This window comes from Carassius carassius, chromosome 4 (genome assembly GCF_963082965.1).
Source record: "Carassius carassius chromosome 4, fCarCar2.1, whole genome shotgun sequence".
Classification (NCBI taxonomy): Eukaryota; Metazoa; Chordata; class Actinopteri; order Cypriniformes; family Cyprinidae; genus Carassius; species Carassius carassius.
This window is the reverse complement of record NC_081758.1, coordinates 17,131,023-17,155,771: the sequence shown is the minus strand read 5'-3', so window position 1 is coordinate 17,155,771 and position 24,749 is coordinate 17,131,023. Positions and strand designations below refer to the sequence as shown.

Genomic DNA, 24,749 nt, shown 5'->3' with positions numbered 1-24,749 from the left:
TTTGTTTTCAACGGCAGAGCTGTGCTCCAGCTTTAGGCATCGTCGCTCCCATCCGAGGCTGTTTTGAGAGTTTGCAGGACGACGCGTCTGACTGTATGCGTACTTCCGCCAATTCCAGTCCGCGACCGCACGCATGCGCTCCGCTGCACCGTACCGACCGCTCACCGCTGTCGCTCTCGCACCGCAGGTGTCAACAGAGCCAGAGTCGCAGCGGCAGCTGCGAGTGAGGAAATATATCCGTCCCTTCAAAAATATATCAGTGCTACTGAGCGGGCGGGCAGAACAGTCCGGCCTGAAAATGATCGAATGAGCTCGTATCTGTTGCCAGGGCAGGTTTAAGCGGGGAAGAGGGCGGCTTTCCTGGCTGTTGACAGCGGGCTCGCGGAGCGTCTTCAGCGGGGAGCGCTGCGGTCCTGCCGCTTACACTGCTGCTACAATGTTCGTTCAGGAAGAGAAGATGTTTGTAGGCAAAGTCTTGAAAGTCCATGTCTGTACAATGGAGGGTACCGAGTGGCTGGAGGAAGTCACGGAAGACACCACTGTAGAGAAACTCAAGGAGAAGTGCTTAAAGCATGTAGGTCTGTCATCGGTTAGCTGGCATTGTTAGCCGACCCGGACAGGCCCGCTGGATTCTCAGAGTCATTGCCAAGTATTTTTAGTAACTAGCAGACGAGTCGACGGGGCTATTTATAATTTAGCAAGCTGGACGGTCACCTCCGTCTCTGTGGCTACTGTAACTAAGTTACCCTGGTTGGTTTACAGTGTAGAACTGACATTAACTTGTTGACAGCCTCTTTCTGTTCACAATGTATCTGTCAGGTACTCAGATCCGTGCAGCTCAACTCACCTTGACACCCATTCATGTTTTCTGTGAGGATTTGTTTTGCACACTTAATGGCTTTAAGGTTGTGAATGTGTTTGTAATCAATTGACTGTAAGTCAAGACATGTTCTAGCTACAAGGTGCAATTCAGGCTGAAAAGTACAATGGTATTACCCTGTGCTTAATGGCATAATGTCACAATTCTATCAAGTTTTATGGACTTCTATAATGACAATACCGTGGTGTTCTTCGAAGTGCCTTGGAGTATCATGTAAAGAGCAGCATACATTAATTATGCAGTACCAGGTAACATGGTAACAATCATTGCCAACTGTACCATAGTACTACCACAGTACTGGACCCCACTGTAAATTTAGCTGCTGCTGAGGTGGGATTTAGTTGGGGTTAAAGGTGGGTTGTGGTGTAAGGGTTGGGGCAACATCAGCTCAGCTCGTGGACGGTCACTTCTGCATTAAGTTGCCTTTGAAGGATGACAAGGTGAAGATGCCAAGCAACTGTGGTATTGCTGAACAGAGGCTTAACTCTTTGAAGAGGAAGTTCAGTAGGAATTCACATTTCTTTCAAGAGTACAGGGCTTTTATGGACAACATACTGGAAAAAGGCTACACAGTAAGGATTCCAGAAGAACTGTTGATTCGCAGTGATGGAAGAGTATGGTTTATTCCACACCATGGAGTTTACCATCCAAAAAAGAGGAAACTTAGATTCGTCTTTGACTGTGCTGCAACTTACCAAGGTGTGTCGCTAAATGACCAGTTGTTGCAAGGGCCTGACTTAACTAATACCCTCATCTGAGTATTGTTGAGATTCAGACAGGAGCCTGTAGCCATGATGGCAGATATAGAGTCCATGTTTTACCAGGTGCGGATTCCAGACACGGACGCGGATATGCTGCGCTTTCTGTGGTGGCCAGGTGGTAATCTGAATGTGGAAGCAGAAGAGTACAGAATGTGTGTGCATTTGTTCGGTGCTACATCATCTCCTAGTTGTGCGTCATATGCATTAAGAAGAACAGCGGAAGATGCAGCATCAAAGAGTACCCCAGAAGCCACACAGACAGTCCTCAAGAACTTCTATGTGGACGACTGTTTGAAGTCGGTAGCCACAGAAGATAAAGCCGTTGCTCTTGTGAAGGAGCTAATGATGTTGTGCGCCAGTGGTGGTTTCCATTTGACCAAGTTGGTCAGCAACAGCAAAGTCCTGCTGGGTTCCATTCCTGACCAAGAACGAACGGCTGTAGTCAAAGATCTCGTTTGGAGCATGATGGAGCATGATGAGTTTCCAGTGGAACGGACATTAGGCATGCAGTGGTGCACGAGTTCTGACAGCTTCAGGTTCAAAATACATCTGCCAGACAAGCCATGTACAAGACGGGGCATTTTATCTGTAGTCAGTTCGGTGTATGACCCAATGGGTTTTTTGGCACCACTCCTACTACACATCAAGCTCATTTTAAGAAATCTCTGCCAAGAGAAGAAAGGTTGGGATGAAGAAATCCATGAAAAGGAATGTCGGACATGGATGAAGTGGCTGACAGACTTAGACAAGCTTTCAGAACTACCTCTGAACAAACCCGCCACATTTGGTCCCACAAACACTGCTCAAATTCATAATTTCTCAGATGCTAGTCAAGATGGATATGGCGTTGTGTCGTATCTCTTGCTGTCAAATGACCGGGGTGAGAAACATGTATCATTCTTGATGGGAAATTCCAGAGTCGCTCCACTCAAACAGATCCCGATCCCGAGAATGGAGATGACAGCAGCAATGGTTGCAGTCAAGATTGATCGGATGTTGAAAGAAGAACTTGAAGTTCCCCTGATGGAGTCGGTCTTCTGGACGGATAGTACAACAGTAATAAAGTACATTGAGAGCGATGCCCTTCGTTTCAAAACGTTTGTAGCCAACCGTGTCTCTTTCATTAGAGAAGCGACTACATCTTCTCAGTTGAAGTATGTCAACACCTCACAAAACCCAGCAGATCAGGCCTCCAGAGGTTTAAAGATCCAGAGCTTCATGGAAAGTAAGAGTTTGAATGGCCGAAACAACCGGAACAATGGTCTTACCTGACTGAAGATGATGTTGATGTGAAGACATCCGCTGCAGTGTCATTCACAAACTCAAATGAGTGCACAGATCCACTGAATCAGCTCTTTGAGTATTACTCCAGTTGGCATAAGCCAAAAAAGGCAGAAGCCTGGATTTTGCAATTGAGAAGGACATTGCGGCACCTGAGCAAGAAGAGAAAAGAGTTTGAGCAGAAAATACAGCAGAATGTGAATGATCTAGAGAAATGTAGATCTATAGTTGAACAGCAAATGGTGATGTACAAGAAAAACTTGGAAAAAACAATACTTACCGTGGAAGATCTATCCAGAGCTGAAATTCGGCGATGCCTGAAGAGGCCAAGCATCCTGCCATTCTGCATAAACAGCACAGAATAGCTCACCTCATTCTCATCAAGAGTGTGGACATGGGGGTAGGATCCATGTCTTAGCCATATTACGACAACGGTATTGGATACCAAGTGTCGCAACCAGCAACACTACACACACCATCCTGACCACTGTACTAAATACAGATAAATCTACGCCAACTTGAAGATCTAAATAACTATATAATTGCTATGCTAAATAGATGCTATAATAGTTACCAATACTCGCAATTCCAGCTCCTGAGTCCTGACTCACTACAGTGATTTTGATGGTTTTATACTGCCAAGGGCGTGGTAGCTCGTACCAAGGGGCGTGGTGAGCTGGAAACTGCTTACGTCACCTGCCACTGCTTACGTCACTTGCCACCGCAACATCCAATAGGAAAAATCAACTGCAGTAGCCACCGTTCAACCTGAAGAGGGCAGCACTCACACGTTTTTACACCATATATTGTAGAATTAAAACACTTTATACTCAAATGTCAAAAAAGTTACTCGAATCAATGAACAGCACTAATAAAGCCCCATTCTTATAGATCATTAACTAAAAAAAGTTGGTTTAGGGTTTAGTTACTCTTTTATACTTACCAGTTAATGTTTACCTTTACATACTTTCCTGTGAAGAGAAGAAGGTTCTTGCTAAAAGGAATTTAGAAAGTGTTAAATGTAAGAGTGTAAATGACTTCAGTTTAAAATTTAAGTTGATAATTGATATGTTAAGGCCTAGTCAATTAGGGACCGGGATATGTTGAAGCCATTTCTATGGAAGTAATAATATTTTGAGTTTATTTTGTAAATTCTGAGAAAAACCTGTGTTGCAAATGAAACGTAGAAATTGGAATGTAAACAGTTAGCCAGTGATGTAGTATAACTTAATTTGATTGGCTGTTAGATTTATAATGAAAGAAATAGAACCCTATGAAACAGTCAGAAGCCGCCACTGGACTTTTGGAGCAACACAGTCTTTTGACCAATGCAAAACTGCACAGTTAATTTGTAAGAAAATAAATATCCTACGTTTTTAATGTTTTAAGATTTATAATTAAACAGTCAAACGAAGAACTTTGGATTCAAGACTTATTTTATTCACTGATGTTTTGTGTTGAGTACAAAAGAACTCTGAAGTCCTAAGCTAGTGAGTCGGCTTGTTGCGCGCACACTGCAGTTATACCCTTCTCGAGATGGCTGGTGTTTGGTTATTGGAAATGCTTTTTAAATAATAACTTATAATGGAATTTTAATGACCTTGTCGACATTTTACATTGTTATGCACGAATTAACTAGAATGTGCAAACCTGAATAGACAATTTTCTAATGCAGCATTAAAAAAGGAATATTTAATTATTATTCTACCTAAATGCAAATAATATTGATTAACTTATGAAACTTCACATGTATAAGCGTGAAGTATACAGTTAAGTATACAATAACAGTTATTTTAAAACTTTTAGGAAAAAATGTAGGAGTTACATTAACGTTTAGCCTACATTATTCACTTTCTTCTTGCTTTCTTTCTAAATAAATAAATTATTATCTGTGTCAGTTTTTAATCTACAGTCAGTTTTCTTATATGTGGTTTATAATCACAATTTTACATTTACTTAAATTGTAGTATTATACGGGTATACTGTTCTAATCGTCCTGTAGGTCGGTAGATAACTGGAAGCGGCTGGGCGACGGAAAGTTTTACAGGAATCGGAATTTTCGGTATGCTTTTCTTAAAGTACTGTTGTTTTGTTTTCAACGGCAGAGCTGTGCTCCAGCTTTAGGCATCGTCGCTCCCATCCGAGGCTGTTTTGAGAGTTTGCAGGACGACGCGTCTGACTGTATGCGTACTTCCGCCAATTCCAGTCCGCGACCGCACGCATGCGCTCCGCTGCACCGTACCGACCGCTCACCGCTGTCGCTCTCGCACCGCAGGTGTCAACAGAGCCAGAGTCGCAGCGGCAGCTGCGAGTGAGGAAATATATCCGTCCCTTCGAAAATATATCAGTGCTACTGAGCGGGCGGGCAGAACAGTCCGGCCTGAAAATGATCGAATGAGCTCGTATCTGTTGCCAGGGCAGGTTTAAGCGGGGAAGAGGGCGGCTTTCCTGGCTGTTGACAGCGGGCTCGCGGAGCGTCTTCAGCGGGGAGCGCTGCGGTCCTGCCGCTTACACTGCTGCTACAATGTTCGTTCAGGAAGAGAAGATGTTTGTAGGCAAAGTCTTGAAAGTCCATGTCTGTACAATGGAGGGTACCGAGTGGCTGGAGGAAGTCACGGAAGACACCACTGTAGAGAAACTCAAGGAGAAGTGCTTAAAGCATGTAGGTCTGTCATCGGTTAGCTGGCATTGTTAGCCGACCCGGACAGGACAGGCCCGCTGGATTCTCAGAGTCATTGCCAAGTATTTTTAGTAACTAGCAGACGAGTCGACGGGGCTATTTATAATTTAGCAAGCTGGACGGTCACCTCCGTCTCTGTGGCTACTGTAACTAAGTTACCCTGGTTGGTTTACAGTGTAGAACTGACATTAACTTGTTGACAGCCTCTTTCTGTTCACAATGTATCTGTCAGGTACTCAGATCCGTGCAGCTCAACTCACCTTTACACCCATTCATGTTTTCTGTGAGGATTTGTTTTGCACACTTAATGGCTTTAAGGTTGTGAATGTGTTTGTAATCAATTGACTGTAAGTCAAGACATGTTCTAGCTACAAGGTGCAATTCAGGCTGAAAAGTACAATGGTATTACCCTGTGCTTAATGGCATAATGTCACAATTCTATCAAGTTTTATGGACTTCTATAATGACAATACCGTGGTGTTCTTCGAAGTGCCTTGGAGTATCATGTAAAGAGCAGCATACATTAATTATGCAGTACCAGGTAACATGGTAACAATCATTGCCAACTGTACCATAGTACTACCACAGTACTGGACCCCACTGTAAATTTAGCTGCTGCTGAGGTGGGATTTAGTTGGGGTTAAAGGTGGGTTGTGGTGTAAGGGTTGGGGCGACAGTGTATTTCTGTAGTATGTGTATCTACATGCTGGTATTTTTCAAATATCGGTACATGTATGTGCACAATAATTGATTATATAATTCAACGTTAGTACATAGTAGTTAAAGACACTTAATTTGTATTCTTCTTCTCTTACAGTGTGTCCATGGAAGTCTAGAGGATCCTAAAACTCTTACACATCACAAACTCATTCATGCTGCCACTGAAAGAATTCTCACTGAATCCAAAACTGTTGCTGAGGAAAATCTTAAAGACAAAGGTATTCAAACTTTCTGGTTCATCTGGTGGTTTTAACATTTTTGACTCTTAAGGCTGTGCGTTTTTCGTGACAATATTCAAAAAGGCCCCCATGATTTTTTTCCAGTTGTTTGATACTTTACTGGGTAAGGATTAAGGATAAGTATTTTTTGAAATATTTGTTCTCGCAATTTCTATCAGATTGAAATAAAATAGATTTTGTTGAGGGAGTGAATTGAACTAAGAAATATATATATTTTTATTGTTTTAGCTGTTCTTAAATACTTTTTTTTGTCTCCATTCACCATTAAATTAAAATGGACCATTTTCTTCTTTTTAAGTGTTTATTATATATTGTTTATCCATTCACATTTTTTTGTGTGTGATCTTGTAATTTTTAATCAAATACGTTAACTTTTTTCTTGTTTGAGAAGCCATTCCACTCAGATATTTATGCTATTTATGCTATTTATGCTGAATTTGAATCATTTAAGTCATCTTGAGGGCCCTTTGGAAGTTTGCTAAGGCCCTCTATTGGGTCCCATTCCAGTTAAGAACCACTGATCTAGAGTGTAGTCATGTTTTGCATATTTTCTTTGTATTTAAAATCAGATTCTGACAGACATGCATCCTGATTCATTTTTGTTTATTTTCTAGACTGCTTATTATTGATAAAGAAAAGACCTCCGCAGGCTCCGCCAAAAATGACTGACATATCTTCTGAAGAGAAGGTATCTGGTGACAGTTTTCTTTTTGGGTGAACTCTTCTTAATTAATGCTATGCATTACACTTCTAAGCGCTGTGATTCGACAAATCTGAACTGTCTGTGCTTGTTGGCAGAAGAAGCAAGAGAACAAAGCGCCAGATAAGGACGCCATCCTCAAAGCCACAGCAAACCTGACCACTCGCAACACTGACCGCACTGTAACTCAACACAGTATCAGAGATGTGGGTGCTTGCAGTTCATACAGTTAGACCTTTCTGCATTGCAGTTGTTCAGAATATACTGTTTTACATTTCATAATTTCTTTTGTCTCCTTCAGTTTCAAACAGAGCTGAGGAAGATTCTGGTCTCACTTATTGAGGTGGCTCAGAAGCTGCTGGCTATGAATCCAGATGCTGTTGAGCTCTTCAAAAAGGCCAATGGTAAGCTATGGATAGAGACCAGAATGGATTTAAATCAATATAAGCCTTGGTGAAACAATTAATTACCATCTACCATAGGTTTTTCTGACATATTATTAATTAATCTGACTTATTATTAAAGTACCATAGAGTAATATTGCTGTACAATATGACTGCCACAGTAATTTTCTTAAGAGGTAATTAATAAGCTGCTTTATTTTTGATCTCTGATAACCACTCAGTACCGTTCTCACAGGACATGTCTGACTGGTCAGTGTGCAGGTGTAAATATCATTTTGCTCTCTTAGCAAATGATGGTGAATGGTTATTCTTGGTGTCTTCCCTCTCTGGCAGCCATGCTGGATGAGGATGAGGAGGATGGTGTGGATGAAACGGCCCTGCAGCAGCTGACTGAGATGGGTTTCCCTGAGAGTCGTGCTGTGAAGGCTCTACGCTTAAACCAGTGAGTACTCTCACTTTTTTTTTCTTATATAATCAAAAGTGAGCATCTGTTGAGGACACCTGTTACCAGTGAGCTAGTGACTGAATTCTTTTCTTGTCCATAAAAATAAAATTTTACTTCCAGGATGAAGATTCAGTCATTTTTTACTCACCTCCACTTGTTCCAACGTTTCTTTCTTCTGTTGAACACAAGAAGAAGATATAAAAATTAGTAAAAGATGACAGAATTTTCATCCTGGAAGTGAACTACTCCTTTAAAGGTACAGCAAATTATTTATTTTCCAAAAGCAATGTTATTCTATATGAGGTTGACCAGCTGCATGTAACTTCTATATTGTTTTTGTGATATTCTCATTAATAGACACTTTCAGTTGTTGACTGCAACACTGTTTAAATGTTTGAGGTCATGTTTTTGAAAGAAGTCTCTTATGCTCACAAAGGCACAAAGGATGAAAAATGCAGTAAAAAAGTAATATTGTGACCTATTAGTACAATTTAAAATAATTGTTTTTTTATTACTCCAGTCTTCAGTGTCACCCTAACAGACAAAAAAAAATCTTACTGACCGCAACTTTTGAACTGTAGGGTTCATGGTCAGTTCACAGTTAACAAATGTGCCTGTGAATAGTGCATTTCTGGGTGTCAGTATGAAGTCCAAGACTATTGGTCTGTGGAACATAAACAAACAAATTTACCTAGTACACCCTTTAAGTGTCAATTCAGTTGTTACATGAACATATGGTAAAATATTTCTAAATAAGAATAATCAAATGAGCAGACATGATGTTTTGGTGCATTATTAATGTAAGTGACCCAACTCACACTTAATTAAATAAAGGTCATTAATAACTAATCACTCTTTCTGCAGCATGTCTGTGACCCAGGCTATGGAATGGCTGATTGAGCATGTGGATGACCCCATGGTTGACACGCCTCTCCCTGGACAGGACAGCCCAGGGGTGATGGCCGCTGCGGCCCCTGCTCCTGCCCCACCTCCCTCTGCCACTGCTTCAGGAGTCCGGGCCCGTCCTTCATCCCAGGCTAGCCTAGAAGAGGCCAAACAAGATGAACTGACGGAGATCTTCAAACGGATCAGAAGGAAAAGAGAGTTCAGGCCTGACTCACAGGTCAGTGTCATGTGGGTGTCAGGAGAAACAGGAGAAGAATAGCTCATTTTTAAACTCAAACATGATGACATTTCCTGATCCACTGACATACTGTGATAATAGCTTCAGTGGTTTAGCCAGATTCAGATTGAATAAATGCTTTTCTGCTTTTTTAAATTTTATTTTACCCAAACTATATAGGACAATACAATTCGAATGAAAACAGATCCATTTCTTCAGTTTGGTTAATTTACCATAGAAATGACCATCAGCTTGATGCAATAAACTTTTTTTTTAACAGCATATGAGATTAGCTGTCATTGTTAAAAGTGAAAACTGGAAAATTCAGCTTCAACTCATGCCTGTCATAATCCTGAACCATGCTTTGAATTCATGCGGCTGCGATGCAAACACTTTTTCAAGTCAGGTTTAATCAGGTTTCGAATCACATTAAACTTTTTTGTTTTAGTATTTTGTTATGCAGTATTCATGTATTTATATTTTAATTTATTTCAACTTTTTTTTTTTCAATTTACAAAAACTATTTTTTACATTTTACAATGACTGATAGCAACAAGCTAAAAACCATTAAAACACTCATGAAAAGTGACTTTTCCACAGGCAAATGCCACTATAAAATAAATTTTTGTAGTAAAATCCTGCAGTAATTCACATAAAAAAGCTACTTCTGTCTTGCTGTGGAATCTTTTTAGATGCATCATCTCGTATCTCTTTTTGTGTGTAGGCAGTGATTGCACTGATGGAGATGGGCTTCGATGAGAAGGTGGTGATTGATGCCCTCCGCGTCAATAATAATCAACAGGGTGCAGCTGTATGTAAACATTCAGAGGATCATAAAATCATGTATATTGAGTTATTTCAACAACCAATTAAGATTAAATGAGCTCATTGGTGTTTTGTAAGATATTATTTGTTTTGTTGAGTTAAACAGCATTTATTAAGATCAGATTTTTATTCCATATCCTTGTTTTGTAAATTCTATTCCCAAACAGTGTGAATGGCTGCTGGGTGACAGAAAGCCCACCCCTGAGGATCTGGACAAGGGCATTGATACTAGCAGTCCCCTGTTTCAGGCCATCCTGGAGAATCCCGTCGTACAGCTTGGTCTCACAAACCCCAAGACTCTTCTTGGTGAGACCCCCCCCCCCATTTCTTGCTGAGCAAAACATGTTATTTGCTAAAGTGTTTATTTGATTCTATCCATTTGGCCTGTTATGACAGTGAGTTTTCCGCTTCCTCCAGTTGAACAGTAACCCAGATTAATGATGCAGCCAGCACCATGCTTGACGTTATCTGGGTGTTGTGCTCTGTGTGGTTTGTGATAAATACAGCACTTTGCTTTCAGGCCATAGAGCTAAATTTTCACTTCATCAGACCATAGCACTTACTCCCAAAGCCTTTCATCTTTTGTCACAATATCAGGTTTTCACAATATCCAGAATTATCTTGGATTTGCTCGGAAGTTGCCTTCCTTCTAGCCACGGTTACAAAAAGGACTTAATCTTTGAAGTCTAATTTTCAAATGTAAATTTTCAAAACTTTCAAATTTTATCTGGATGCCCCATTTGCTAAGCTGACTTGAACTTTAAAGTGTCTACTACACTGTGTAATAATTCGATTATTGATAATGTAATATTTTAATATATATTTTTTCTTTTTTTTACCTCCATTACCACATACAACTTTTGGGATGTAGTATTTAATATATATTATTATTTTTTTATTTACACTAATGGCTGAAAGTTTGGAATATTTTTTTTATGTTTTTGAAAGAAATTTGTTTTGCTCATTAAGGCTGCATTTATTTAACAAATAGAGTAAAACCATTAATGTTGTGAAATATTATTACAATTTAAAATAACCATTTTCTATTTTAAAATAAAATGTATTCCTGTGATGGCAAAGCTTTTCAGCAGTCTTCTGTGCCACATGATCCTTCAGAAATCGCTAGTTGCGCCCCTATTTTTTACAGTCTATGGTCGCGCCGCTTTCTCCTTTCCAAAGCGCTCGGGCAGTTGCGCCCCTGGGATGTCTGCCGTTGCTAAGCAACCATGACGTGCTCTCTCCCTGAAGACGTGGAAATTTCAGCAAAGGATAAATGGATTTGCAGCACTAAAAATCACTTGCAGTAGCTCTGCTACTAAATTTATTTCAAAATGGCAATCCATATACAGCTATGATCAGCAGTTCCTTCATCTCGATGCGGTGCGGATGCGCCTGTTTTCGTGTACGCGTCGCGACCGCGTCGCTTCCATTATGAGCACGCAAACCGCGCGCCTACATTGGAAATAACGAACTTGAGTGCGTAAAAGACGCAATATGTGAACGGCCCCTTTTAGGCCGGCGACACACTGGATGCGTGGTGCGTCTCAGCTGCGTGGCGTGTCCGTTTTTAATTCGGCTCCCATGTTAACAGGTTAGAGCTTGCAGACTGCCTGCTCGAGCCGCGCGGAAAACGCGTGCATGCTAGAAATAGAACCGACGCCTATTTTTCACGCGACACGCAAGCGTGTTGGAAGCGTTTCCAGGCAAAATATAATAGGAAAATATGTTTGTCATTTTGTACACAAATACATATTAATTCATGACACTTTGATGTTTGAAAGTCTATAGGTTGACATATATATTCAGATATAAATGTAATTTAAAAAATAAATTAATAATTATCGATTTTCAAATATTGCACCTGTCAAACATAGTCTATTTTGCATGTCGTTTATCAGTAGGCTTTATATTTATGCTCAACATGAAGTATAGATATTGTTCTCATGAAGACAAGATCCTGGTCTGTCGGCGGCCTCCCTCTATGTCATCTACAGCAGCAGCAGCACGCCAGCGCCGCGTCAGTCACGCTTCTGGTGTGTAAGATACAGAAAACGCGAAGCAGCCGCCACGCAGCTGACACGCAGCAGAAACGCCACGCAGTCAGTGTGTCACCGGCCTCAAAAGACAGCGCGCCGCGAGACAACAGTCACAAACCACCGAGCTACCCCGAATCAGCTTCAGATCTCTGGAAACCATGCTAAACCATAGCAGAACCCTCACTACATTTTATGGTTTGTGATGCTAAAGAACATTTCATGACGTCTCAGACAACTGTAAAATTGTGGCTACTGTGGTTTAATTATAAGCGCTATCTTAAACTCATATTTACCATAGTAAAATAGTTTTCTTTTCCTCTTTATTTTTGTATACTGTAAAAACTTCAACCACATTGGTTGAAAATGAATAAAGGTTGAAATATTATATTAGAAGTTGTACTTATATTTTTTTGTAAAGTTATCCAAAGGATTCATTAGCTAATAAAAAAAAAGAACATTAGATTAATTATTTATTGTAATAAAAATAATCGTTATAGTCGACTAATCGGAAAAATAATCGTTAGATTAGTCGACAGAAATCGACACGTTAGTTGCAGCTCTAAAAAGAACCATGTTTATTAGATTTTTTTTGTAACATTATAAATGTCCTTTCTGTCACATGACATTTCATATCAATACAACGTGTCTTTGCTGAATATAACATTTTGAATGGTAATGTATCACAGATTCCACAATAAATTTTAAACAGTTAAGACTGTTTTCAGCATTGAAAATAACAAGATTTTTCTCTTTAAATGTTTCTCGAGCAACAGGAATACATAGCGTAACACTTTAAAATATGATCAAATAAAAAAAATATATATTTTAAAATGTAAAATATATTTTGGGGATTAAATAAATAAATAAATGCAACCTTGGTGAGCATAAGTGACTTCTCTCAAAACAATTAAACAATTGAAGTACGCCAAGCATGCAATTATTGTCAGTATGTGTTCTGGGAATAGAACCAATGACCATGTGCTATAAGATGACCTACAGGACTCGTAAATATTTCTTATTTTATTTGTTAACATATTTAATGTGTGCGTTTTTTAGGGTTATTAAATATGTTTTGCATTGGAGTTCAAGACCACTGTTGAAACAGACTAAACTGTATTTTCAAGTAGATTTTGTATAAACTGTATTTTCAGTCCAGTCTGTGTCAGTTGCTGGTCTGATGTGACTGGGACATGTTTTTCTTGGCTTACAGCGTTTGAGGACATGCTGGAGAACCCGCTGAATAGCACGCAGTGGATGAATGATCCTGAGACAGGCCCCGTCATGCTCCAGATCTCCAGAATCTTCCAGACACTCAACCGCACGTAAAGCACACCTCACCTGTGGAGCGGCCAGAAGCACAGTCTAGCATAGAGAAAAAGGTCAATCAGTGTGTGTGTGTGTGTGTATAGGTTATGTGTGTGCATGTGCGCGTGTATGTGGCATAACTAACTGTTTTAAGTGGAGAAGTCCAAAAGATGAATGTAAACATAAGATGATGACATTTTCACATCATGTTATACAGAGGAAAATATCTATTTATCTATAACTACACAACACTTGTACAAATACAATGTAAGCAGTAGCTTAATGATAAATAGCTAACTTCATTATTTAGTTTTTTATGTTTTAATAAGATCTGTTTTTAATTATAGTAAGCACATTATTTTATATAATTTCTCTATATAATTGTTCAATTGGACATCAAAAAAAAAAAAGAGAATTTTTTTTTTTTGGTGTGCTCAAAGATCAAATTACAGCCTTATCAATTATTTAACACTTCACATGGTACATTTGTCATATTGTTTCTGCAGGGAGATGAACAGTGTGTGTTCAGTTATTTTTATTATCGGTTCAAAAATAAAATCCACTTATGTATTCGATTAGAAGTTTCTTCCAAAAACATTCAGTGAACCAATGTACAATTTAGGGAAAGCCATGCAAGCACCAGCAGTTTTTGGCAACTCCTCATTTTAAAGATTATTCAAGCTTTGTGGTTTCATTAACACTACAGACATTTCTGTGATGACGCAATAGCAATCTGCAGCCCCTGACAGACATAGATAAGTGACGGATATTGAAATCGAACCTGATCCCTTTGTTCCTCTCATCTCTTTCATTCTTCTGATCTATTCAGATATAATCTGTTCAAATAGACACAAGTCAGTTTAGAACAAAGATGGTATAATCGAGTACTGGGTCATTACCTTCGTTTTTTTTTCCCAGTAGCTCCTGCATCAGGAGTTTTCAAGTATTACAGTACATTTGTCCACTATCATCATGATCTCGCTCGCATCCCTGCACATGTGTAATGTGAGGCTTACTTTACATGATTACAGGAGGCTGGACAGACTTTAGTTTGTACCAACTCAAATAAAATGACTTTTCTTTTATGGACTGGTTCTTTTACACGGTATGTTTGCTCAAGTTGGTTGTGTTTAATAATAATGATGACATAAATGTGCTGTCAGTGTCATCACAGTTCTCTTATGTCACTTTTTTACAATGCACTTAGTAGTTTGCATGGGAAATTTAGACTGCATTCATTGCACACAACATGTACTCTTTTTATTTTAAATGTTTGGATTGAAATTGAAGCATTGTTTGCTGTGGAGACCTAAATTTGTATGCTCTGTTTCAAATATCTGTGCTGGGATTTCAGGAAGAAATTAGTACGTTTTCAGTAAGACTTAAGTTGAATAACGTTATTTAAATGGTTTTGATACAGTATGTTTTTTTTTTTTGTTTTGTTTTTTTTTACATTTTAATTTGTATCAGATAGATATATTATAAAAAATGTGGTCATACCAAACACTAATTGTAGATCTATAGATAATTGTGTTAAGTTGAGGATGAAATATGTGGTGGTGTTGTTGTTGTTTATTTTGTTTTTTTTGGCCAAGCGTGGAGTGTTTTCATTCAATATTTGAATCGTGTTGGTGTGAAGTGTGTGCTCAGGGGTTTCTTAGCCATATTGGGCAAATATCTGCTAATGCCTACTTTATCAATACAAATAACAGTAGATTAGTGATTGCATTATCAGAGAACTCTATGAATATATCTGAAAGCTTACACTTTAAATGAAAATTTACTGTCCTCGTGTGATATTTATTTTCATGCCAAATATAATCAATCATGAAATCATCCCTTGAGAGATTGTCATTATAATATCGTTTTAGAAGACCGAACCTATTAAATGGTATGTCATGTTCATTTCACTGTCTGAGTGGCTTCAAATGTACTTAAGGGTTATGTTTAACACATTCAGCATTTGAATCCAGATCATCTCCTTCATTGTCTTGAGAACAAGTTTTTGGTCTTAAGAAATGTAGCTTGTATTGTTTTGGGGGACTAGAGAGAACAGGCTTCTATGCAATTCAATTTTTGTGTTGCCTCAACAGAAAAACAACAGATTTCAGTATCATGCTGCATTTGTAGTATTGAGTAATTGATGTGCACTTTCATATCATATATTATTTTTGATTTGGAATCAAATTTTGGTTTCATCATGGTACAGCTCTGTAAAGTTGAAAGTGATTTCAGTATTTTAAAATTTTTGGTGTTCATTCATCTACTGCTTATATTGAAGAGTCTCATTTTGGAACCTGAATTTTCATTTTCCTAACGCCAGTGTGCTGAAACCTTAAAATGATCATTGATCAAATGCTAGGTTACAGATTTTGTTGTTTTTTTCTCCTTCATTTCAAAAAGGTTATCAGGTAACAGAAATTATGAGGAAATATTGTGAAGGTATGTTGCTCTTGTTTCTTGTGTTCTTGCTTTGTCTACACGGTCAGTTTCACATAGGGCCCCTACAGTCTGAGAACTGAAATGTAACTTTTCTCCATTTGTTGAAAAGCCTTTCATGAAAAATAATAATAAAAAAGTTTTTTAAAAATTCCAGTTTTCTCTAATGTTTTTATTCTCAGTATGACCACTTGTGGAGAATTCAACATAGTTTAGAAGTCTGAAAACAGCCAAATGTTTTTTTTGCATATATCAAAGTCTAAAATCTTTCACTGCTTCCTTCTATGCTGTAATATACAGTGGGTATAGAAAAATATCACTCTTTAAAATAATCACGTTGTTGCTTTGCAGGCTGAAATGAAGACGCACAGTTTTTGTTTTATCCAGCTCCAAGTAACATCCAAGTAAAAGATAACACCAACATGTCAGAAAACAAAAAACAGTCACTAAAGCCCGGCCCACACTGTGTGTCCTTTATTATTGTATTTGTCAGACTGTATGTACATGATGATCACGTCACTGTGGGATCTCAGATGTCATTAATGTCGGACTGTATGCCAGTCAAGATGCATTAAAAAAGGGTGTTTTACCTTATCGACCCATACACGTTCAGTGACTGCGAGCTGCATTGCATGCAGGGCTGTAATATTGTCTATCATTAAAAGGTGGATGAGAGCGCTGGAGTATTTGCGCTTAGAAGAAATGTCTAGCATTAATTCTGATCATGAACAAAATGAAGCCAGTTTAAAGGACGTCGGATCAGGACGTCGCTCCAAACTGGATGAAAGAGACAGGAGGAAAATGCTCAGATAGGCGACCAAGAGGCCTACAGTAACTCTGAAGCAGTCGGAGGAATTTATGACAGTTAGTGGTATTTGTGTGCATGTGACAACAATATCCCAAATTGCTTGTATGGGAGAGTTGTAAGAAAAAAGCCACTCCTCAAGAAAGGACACATGCAGTCATGACTGAGCTTTGCAAAAACACACCTTAAAGATTCTGAGGCAGATGAGACTAAATTTTAATTATTTGGCCTCAACAACCAGACGATATCTGACGGAAAATCAGCTCATCATCCAAATAACAGCATTCCTACAGTAAAGTATGGAGGTGGTTATATCCTGTTCTGGGGGTGTTTCTCTGCAGCAGGGACTGGAGCACTTGTCAGGATAGAAGGAAGTATGGATGGGGCAAAATACAGTAAAATTATTGTGAAAAATCTGCTGCCCTCTGCCAGAAAGTTGTCAAAGGGAAGAAGGTTTACCTTCCAACATCACAATGAAATAAAGCACACAGCAAAACTGAGCACACATTCAAAATGTGCACACATTCTGCACATTTGTGAATGTGACAAATGTGAATGTCCTTGCATGGCTAGTCAGATCACAGACTTAAACCTCACTGAAGATCTGTGGAGTGACCTGAAGACTGCAGTCCACGAACACTTACCATCAAATTGACCTGAACTTGAGTAGTTCTGCAAAGAAGAGTGCATGAGCAAATATTACAAAGCCTACATGTTCAAAGTAAGTAGAGACAAATCCCAATATATATATATATATATGTGTGTGTGTGTGTGTTATAGTGTTTATTAATTTTGAATTAAAGTGTAAGATGTAGTGTTTAAAATTAATATTTTTAATTAAAATGTGCCTTTATCATTATATTTATTTAATATTTCAGTAATTGATTTCTGTTTTAGTATTTAAGTACTTTAACTGGGTGCTAAGGCAACATTTAATTTTCATTCAAGTCGTTTTGCTGTGGGCCAGACGTAAATAATCAGTTAATACTGTAAAATGTATACCATAAGTGCAAAAAGTGTGCTTGCATCCAAATCCTTCAAGAGGTCCAGCACTCAGATAACTATCAGCAGATTCTTTACAAGTGTGCAATAAATCTCAACCAACTGAACAGCCTGGGATCAAATGCCCAGACGGAAGGGCTCGAGGGCAGACGAAAGGTAAAGACTTTACATGCAGGACAGACACAGCTTGCTTTCTCTGGAAAGAATCTGCCCTCCTCATAGAATGCTGTCATGTCAACATTTCAAGTTAAATATGCATCTCTTGCACAAAGCATTTGCTGTTTCAAAGCAACACTGATTGAAATCTAAACCTGTGCTCTTTTAGAAGAGGTTATCTGATGGAGGAATGTCTTCAGAGAAATGGCCCAAACACTCTCACAGTGTGCAGGAGGAGAGGGATGAGCAGTGCATGGTAACCCCCAGCACCTGTAGTAAGAACACATGCACCATGCATGACATTGTTTTCATGATGTGTATTAGTTATTGTTGTTGTTTTTTTTTGTTTTTTTCAGAACGGCCATTGTAGCTGCTGATGTTTTTACTTTTTCTGTTTTCAGGAGTTCTCCTTTAGTTAGTTTGTTAAGAATACTGTGGTCAAAAACAGTTCAGAAGAACCAAGACCACACACCTCTAGAGGAACAGTACATGGAGATCAAATAACATGCATTTGTTTAAGCAGCCTCCCTGTTAGGGCTGCCATTTGTCTAAGTGCTTATTATTGACCCTTCCAGAACTTTCACAGGATATTTCAACATTACTGATTGCACATAAGCATATTTTAAATCATAAAGCAGAAACAGAAAATATAGTCACTGAAAATCATTATCCATTTGATTTTTTTTTTATATTCCTCAAAATACTTCCATTACACTTTTTTTTTAACCCAGTCTTTTTATCCTTAATCACTCTTCATCAAAAATTTATATCACGAAACACAAATTAATATATTTTAAATTAAACTTGAAAAATAACTGTCCTCTCAATGAAAGGCCTACGAAAAGTTTCTACTGTAACAAAACTTTTCCATATGACTTGTGCACTTTAATCCAAATCAGATTTAATTAATTAAAAATACATATATAGTATGTATATAGAGTTAATCAAATATGGTAAACAGTAATTCAAAGAAATTTTATAATCAGAGTTTTAATTTTGGGGTCAACTACCTTTATTGCGATGACATTAAAGACTTAGTTTGTGTACAAAAATATACATTTAAACTGCTTTTCTGCATCAAAACAACTGATAAGTTGTTGATGATGTAAGGCTTTTTTAAAACATTTGTTGCACATAATGGATAGGATAGAAGGATGCAAAGCATAGACTACATAGATCCAATCCCTATGTCGTTGTCATAGCCTTCAGTGTGCACATTGTTTGAAGGAAAAGATGAACAGATTTTATTGAATACTTTTCTTTTTCAGAAAATGTTTTATCCAATTAATCAGTTAACTGAAAGAATCAACAGATTCAGCACTATTATAATGTAACTTAATTTAGTGAACATGATAAATACTAGCCATGTAACTGATGCATTTAGTTGAACTAATTTTATTGTCTGATTTTTTTTCCTTAAAATGTAAGCATTCTTCTAAACTGTGCTTACAGAGAGTGTTTGGAGGCTGTATTCCTAATTATATATCATTCCCTAAAGAACTAAAGAACTTCCTCAATCCTTGAAATCCACACCACCTTAATATAAAAATACTATTTTAAGATCACTTTATTATGCCACCTCATATTTCAAAAAACACTCTCGTATGGCAGAAAACATATTTGCAGTCTCATCGATGCTCTCAAATAATTTAGATGTATTATGTCTTCAATTGTGAATGGAGCTATTATGCTTTGCAGCTCAAAGTGACTAGCAATTGTTGACCGTCACCACTAGATGTCAGTAAAAGACTATAATCTAATAACTGACATCATGTTTCATTGCCTGCTATGGGAACATTCAAACATTTAAAATAATACGTGTTTTGGTCCTTTATACGTATGTTTCCGCTTTAGCAACATGATTAAATTTTTTAGAGCAAGTGTGGTAGTTGTTAAGCCACAGTAATCAATCCTATATATTTTTATGTACACATGTAGGCCTGCTGTAATTATATATACATCGTTACATATGCATATACAGTGGCTGCAAATGATGTGTATATTCTATCCTACACAATTAAGTGCACTTTCTGCTCCTGCTTTTCAGTGCCAAAGTAGGATACCTCATATTGTGATGAATTCCATGAGGGTCTGCTTCAAGGCTGGCAGTGTTTCCTTTTTAGTTTAATTCAAACTTCCTTTAAAGATCCAGCCAGACATTGTTTCAATACCTGTGGCCATGTGTAGAAAGGTTGCTCAACATAGCAAAGTAGAATGGATGGAATTCATAAAGGCTGAGCTGGTGCTAGTGCTTAAAGTGCTGGATACAGCTTTTCACTGATACAGGATCATATTGTTGTGCTGTAAAACAAAATTCTTAAGGTTAGCCCTGGGGATTTTTTTTTGATGCTGTGGTATCTAGTTCCAGCACTGGGGGTTGTTTGAGTTAGAGCAACCTGCAAAGAAGAATCCTGCAAAAATCATCCCAAAACCCAGCAGGACTATGTGTACATCTGAGATCGCTTAACAGCTTATGTTGGCTGACCCAACCACATTTCTCCTCGATAAAGTCCTAGACCACTAGGAACAAATGTGTTACTTTGTTATCCTTGGATTTCCCAACAGACTAGAGTAAAATTTGTCCAATGAAGACAAATTCACATTTTAGCATATAATAGCACATTTCCAAAGCAGTCAGAAGCACACTGACTGTCATATTGGCAGAACTTTAAACTGATGAACATGTCTAGATAATCTTTTCTTCAGACAGCTCTTTATACACTCTCTAGTGTTTCCGCGTGTAGGATGAGTCAGTTGGCTGAGAGCAGAAAAAATACATGCAAACCACATGCTGAATACTCACTCGTCAGTTGTTGTTTTTTTCCACTCCTTGTGATTGTTATCATCTGGAATCACAGGTAACATTTCTTTGACAAATCAGGGTTATATTTGTTCACCCTGGTGATCAGACCATCCAAAGTTCCTCTGAAACACATCTGAAAACAGCTAGTTGTCTGATTATATGACCTAAATGGGTAATGTAATGGATTACATAACTATCTCTCTATAATTTTTGTCATGTAATGTAAATGGATTACTATTTGTAAGTAGTAATCTACCCAGCAGTAGTGTGTAGTGTGTCCAGATCTCATTCGTTCTGCATATAACATACTTCTTAAACAGTAGCAAAGTTTGTTGCCCACACTGCTTGCTATCTAAGGGAAATCTTTGAGGCAATGCTTAAAGAGACTGGAGTCCTAACTTCAGGTGTAGCCGGTGGATTCTAGGTGTTGCATGTAGAGAAGGATTCCCAACACTGGGACCCTTGAACATGCTAACACTTTCATTGGGGAAGAAACTTTGGAAAGGCAACAACAGCAATACGGTTCTCTGTCAGTTACCTGGTGCCAGCAGAGCTCCTGGCAGATGGAAGCAGCCATTGAAGAACCACCTCAAAGGATCCTTGAAAGCACGGGCTATTGCACTAGAGGACAATGGCTACCAATTGGCTGGCATCTACATGTGAGCAGTTTCAAAGGTGCTGGCTTAGAATCGACTGGCGATCAAGGATCATCACACTTAACCAAGCCTAGTCACTTCCTGAGGGGAAAGAGAAATGGCCATCGGGATCCTGAGAGAGACACTGCTTAGTTGAGAGACATAGCTTAGTTGTCTCTTAAATGAGACACATGTTGCCGATTTATTTTTGCCTCGCTCATCCCTGTGACTGTGATCAATGTTGCCAAGGGCAACGCTTAAAGGTACTAGGAGGGCTAAGGACGGTATTAGATTAAATTAGTGAGGAGTACATACTCCAGGCAGGAGCGATGCCTCCCCATCTGACTCGATCTATATCTTTCTGTACTGTGGAAAACTGTTCATACTCTGTCTTTGTGGTGTTTTCAGAATATTTCTTTGTTTGAGCATCCAAAGCAACCCAACACAGTGACACCAGTGTTAAGAGTTTGGAAGCGAGACTATCTGTTTGCTTGACCAATGGCAGACAGAAACACCTGTTTTATAAACAGTCATTGTTTCTGCAGGCCTGACTGATGTATTTGTGCAGAAATTATACACCTAAGCTTTAACTGTCCTTATCATACTCACGGTCTCAATTCTTCTTTTCTTAATTATGGGTTTCCACACATGCGTTCTCTGTCTTGGTCTTGTCTCCAGCTACTTCTTTTTTGCCTCATTTGACCTGTTTCATAACCAGACGCGTCTAGCCTTGTAGTTTTTTTATGTCTTTCTCCTGTATTGCACTGTCATCATTTTGCTATTCACATAACCTCTATTCACATTATATGCAATAATTCACATTATTGCATTAATGGTACTAAATCTGGGGGTGAAAGCATGAAGCAGAATTATATATCAAAGTGTTGAGATTAAATCCTCTGACCTATCCACTTCAACAACTGTCAAATCACTGCGTTGGCATTTACGTCTACACATAAGCTTTGAAGGGCACTGTTGTTAGACAGCTTAATCTCAAGATATGTTAAAATGGAGTGTGTGCAGGTCTGAAACCTCTGTTCTATAAAGCGATGGTTTATGTTTGTTTTTATATGGAAATAGGATTCAAATGGCACCATGGAAAGCGTTTTCAAATGTGCAGCCACTTCATATAACCTTTGTATTTTCCTGTTTCTGAAATACTGATTTTGGGTGCCAACTTATTATCATCATTGTTAAAATCTCTTCATTCTTCATATGTGTTCTCCATTTTTCCGGTCCATTCTTGTTCATGGTGCTTTAAATGTACAGCAGGTTTCCACGGCCAACCATGTGCTGTGTGCTTTGGTTCTCAGGGGTGTGATAGTACGGGAGGGCCCATAGCAACTGTTGCCGAGTGGTTGCTGTGCTGTGGGTTAATGAGATCCTGAGGAGAATTGCAGGTGGTGTGTTGAAGGTGCTATTGCCATCAATTTCTCCTAGTGCGTACTGGTTACGTGAAATGGATTCCAAATGCTCCTCTGCTGTACCGATCAAACAACTTTAATTTCTTTATACACAACACAATCACGCTTCATCACAGGATTGAATCTATTTTTTATTCCTTAAAATAACTTGGAAAATTTCCTCCTGTTTTCATTATTAGGCTTTGATAGCCAATGATGGTAATGAAAGAACTTCAGTGAGGGCCAGAACTTAGTTACCTTTTGGGTTGAATGCTATAGTCATATTCCACTGAAAGCATCTTTTTTTTTAACCTTTTTCCTCCATTTGCAAATGCAAACAAATTTCACAATAATGTACTAGCAGTAGGAGCCTGTGGGGCAAGAATAAACATTGAAATACACAGTGTTTAAAATACAACCAAAATACTTGTATGCAAATAATATAATATAAGTTCTGAACTGTACTGAATTATCATGATCATGCAAATGTTGCAATCTTGGTAAATTTCCAATGATATCCAATTGAGGAAGGATGTGACATTTACCTTGAAGCAGTTTTTAATGGATCAATATGTTGTCAACATGATTTATGCCAATAATGCATTCTGTAACTAGTTGAGAGACTATATGGAATGTTTGTATTTAGATAAATTCATTTCTCAATGCAGGAGTATTTAAAGTGAAGACAAAAGGTTGATCAAAATTTCCTTCTCTAAAGCAAATATAGAAATCTCATTATTTAAAAAAAAGGCCATGGACATGTTATGAGCCAGCTATGCTTTACACTGATATTTAAGCATAATTATTTAAGAGAGAATATATATATATATATCCATGTGATCAATTTATTTTGCCTACAAAGATGTTTTTTGCATCTTTCTCTTATGAATGTGTTTGCATAGTTGTGATTTGTGGAAAACATCACCAACGGGCACAATACCGTTTGAAAAGAATTATTACTATTTGTTTTTTTCCAGCAAGTCGATTACACTAGGAAAGATAAAGCTGGCTGCACACTTGCATAGGTCACATATGTTCATTGGTTGCCCCAGCAACAGCACAGAGATACAAAGAAAAGCTGTGTCCTTGAGAGCTCTGTGATGTTGAATGGTGGGGAAGCAAAAGTGAATGGACTGAAGGTGAAGCGCGTCCGTGCGTTAGATAATATGCACCTTATATACACTGAGAGAGTCCATTGAAGACTTCAGGATGAGACAAAAACAAAAAACAGCCAGAACTGAATTCATCGCTTCTATGAATGATTTCTGTCATGTAACAAGAATGTTAGGTAACCTTAATTAGTAGTTTCACAAACACGTCAAGTTCATATCTCATCCTAAAATCAAAAGAGAAAAATTTTAATTATGAAAGAAAGAAAGAAACCCTTTTTGGCCAGTATAGTTTTTTTTAATTGTGACAACTTTCATGATAGTTAAGCACCCCCAATCCAAATTTTCATTACTGTAATTATTATTATTAATTTTTTTGGTACCTAAGGTGGTTCTCATTAACATTCTCATTATTGTAATATATATTAAATTGATCATTTCTATTCATTTTCCACTGATTTAAGCGATCTGATGATAAATAGCCTCTCCCAATGCCGTCTCTGTGTGTTTGCTTCCGTGTACTCGAGCTGTGACCCAGACAGACTCTGATTGGACGTTCAGCTTGTCAATCTGACAGTCCCAAAACCGGACAGCGTCAGATCGTGTCACATGTTTCGAGAACACTTCCTCGTTCATATCTGCTCACAACAAAACTGAAACACCTCTGTACACACGAAATATCCAAATAATAAACCCGGGATTAAGATAGAAAAGCTTGATATGAGATTTTCTTGAGATCTGGGGCATTTTATAAAAAAATATAAAAAATGTACATCGGAAATGCTAACTTGTGCAGCGATGAAAAAGGCTGCAAATAGCATATTTTTACAATAGTAAACGACCAAATTCGACCCGTAATCGCAAAAGGATGTTATTACAAACACTCGATCGGGGTTCAAAGTGAGTTTTGAGTAAAAGTGTACTTCCTGTTTGTTGTTGGCGGCTGTACTGCGTTTGAGCTCCGTCACTATATTCTTTTCATTGACTATTTTTAACCC

General features: G+C 38.2%; 1 protein-coding gene across 3 annotated transcripts; it reads left to right on the top strand.

Annotated features, from left to right (window-relative positions):
* The first annotated feature begins 238 nt into the window (after window positions 1–238).
* Window positions 239–14,567, top strand: LOC132138502 (ubiquitin-associated domain-containing protein 1-like). Of its 3 annotated transcripts, none has more exons than XM_059547681.1 (10): window positions 239–870; window positions 6,420–6,540; window positions 7,176–7,249; window positions 7,360–7,467; window positions 7,563–7,665; window positions 7,999–8,107; window positions 8,975–9,233; window positions 9,958–10,044; window positions 10,226–10,364; window positions 13,305–14,567. In XM_059547681.1, the coding sequence occupies exons 1-10, from the start codon at window positions 862–864 to the stop codon at window positions 13,418–13,420; spliced, it is 1,125 nt and encodes a 374-aa protein (XP_059403664.1). In that variant the 5' UTR covers window positions 239–861; the 3' UTR covers window positions 13,421–14,567. The 3 variants fall into 3 exon arrangements, with proteins under 3 accessions (XP_059403664.1, XP_059403663.1, XP_059403662.1); XM_059547680.1 differs by lacking the exon at window positions 239–870 and adding an exon at window positions 5,093–5,233; XM_059547679.1 differs by lacking the exon at window positions 239–870 and adding an exon at window positions 5,164–5,584.
* Window positions 14,568–24,749: the final 10,182 nt, after the last annotated feature.

Bases quoted from the DNA above. Each gene is read 5' to 3' on its own strand.
- LOC132138502 (XM_059547679.1), top strand. From the start codon at position 5,447: ATGTTCGTTCAGGAAGAGAAGATGTTTGTAGGCAAAGTCTTGAAAGTC. The intron at 5,585-6,419 runs GTAGGTCTGTCA...CTTCTCTTACAG, and splicing joins AGGAGAAGTGCTTAAAGCAT to TGTGTCCATGGAAGTCTAGA. The intron at 7,666-7,998 runs GTAAGCTATGGA...CCTCTCTGGCAG, and splicing joins GCTCTTCAAAAAGGCCAATG to CCATGCTGGATGAGGATGAG.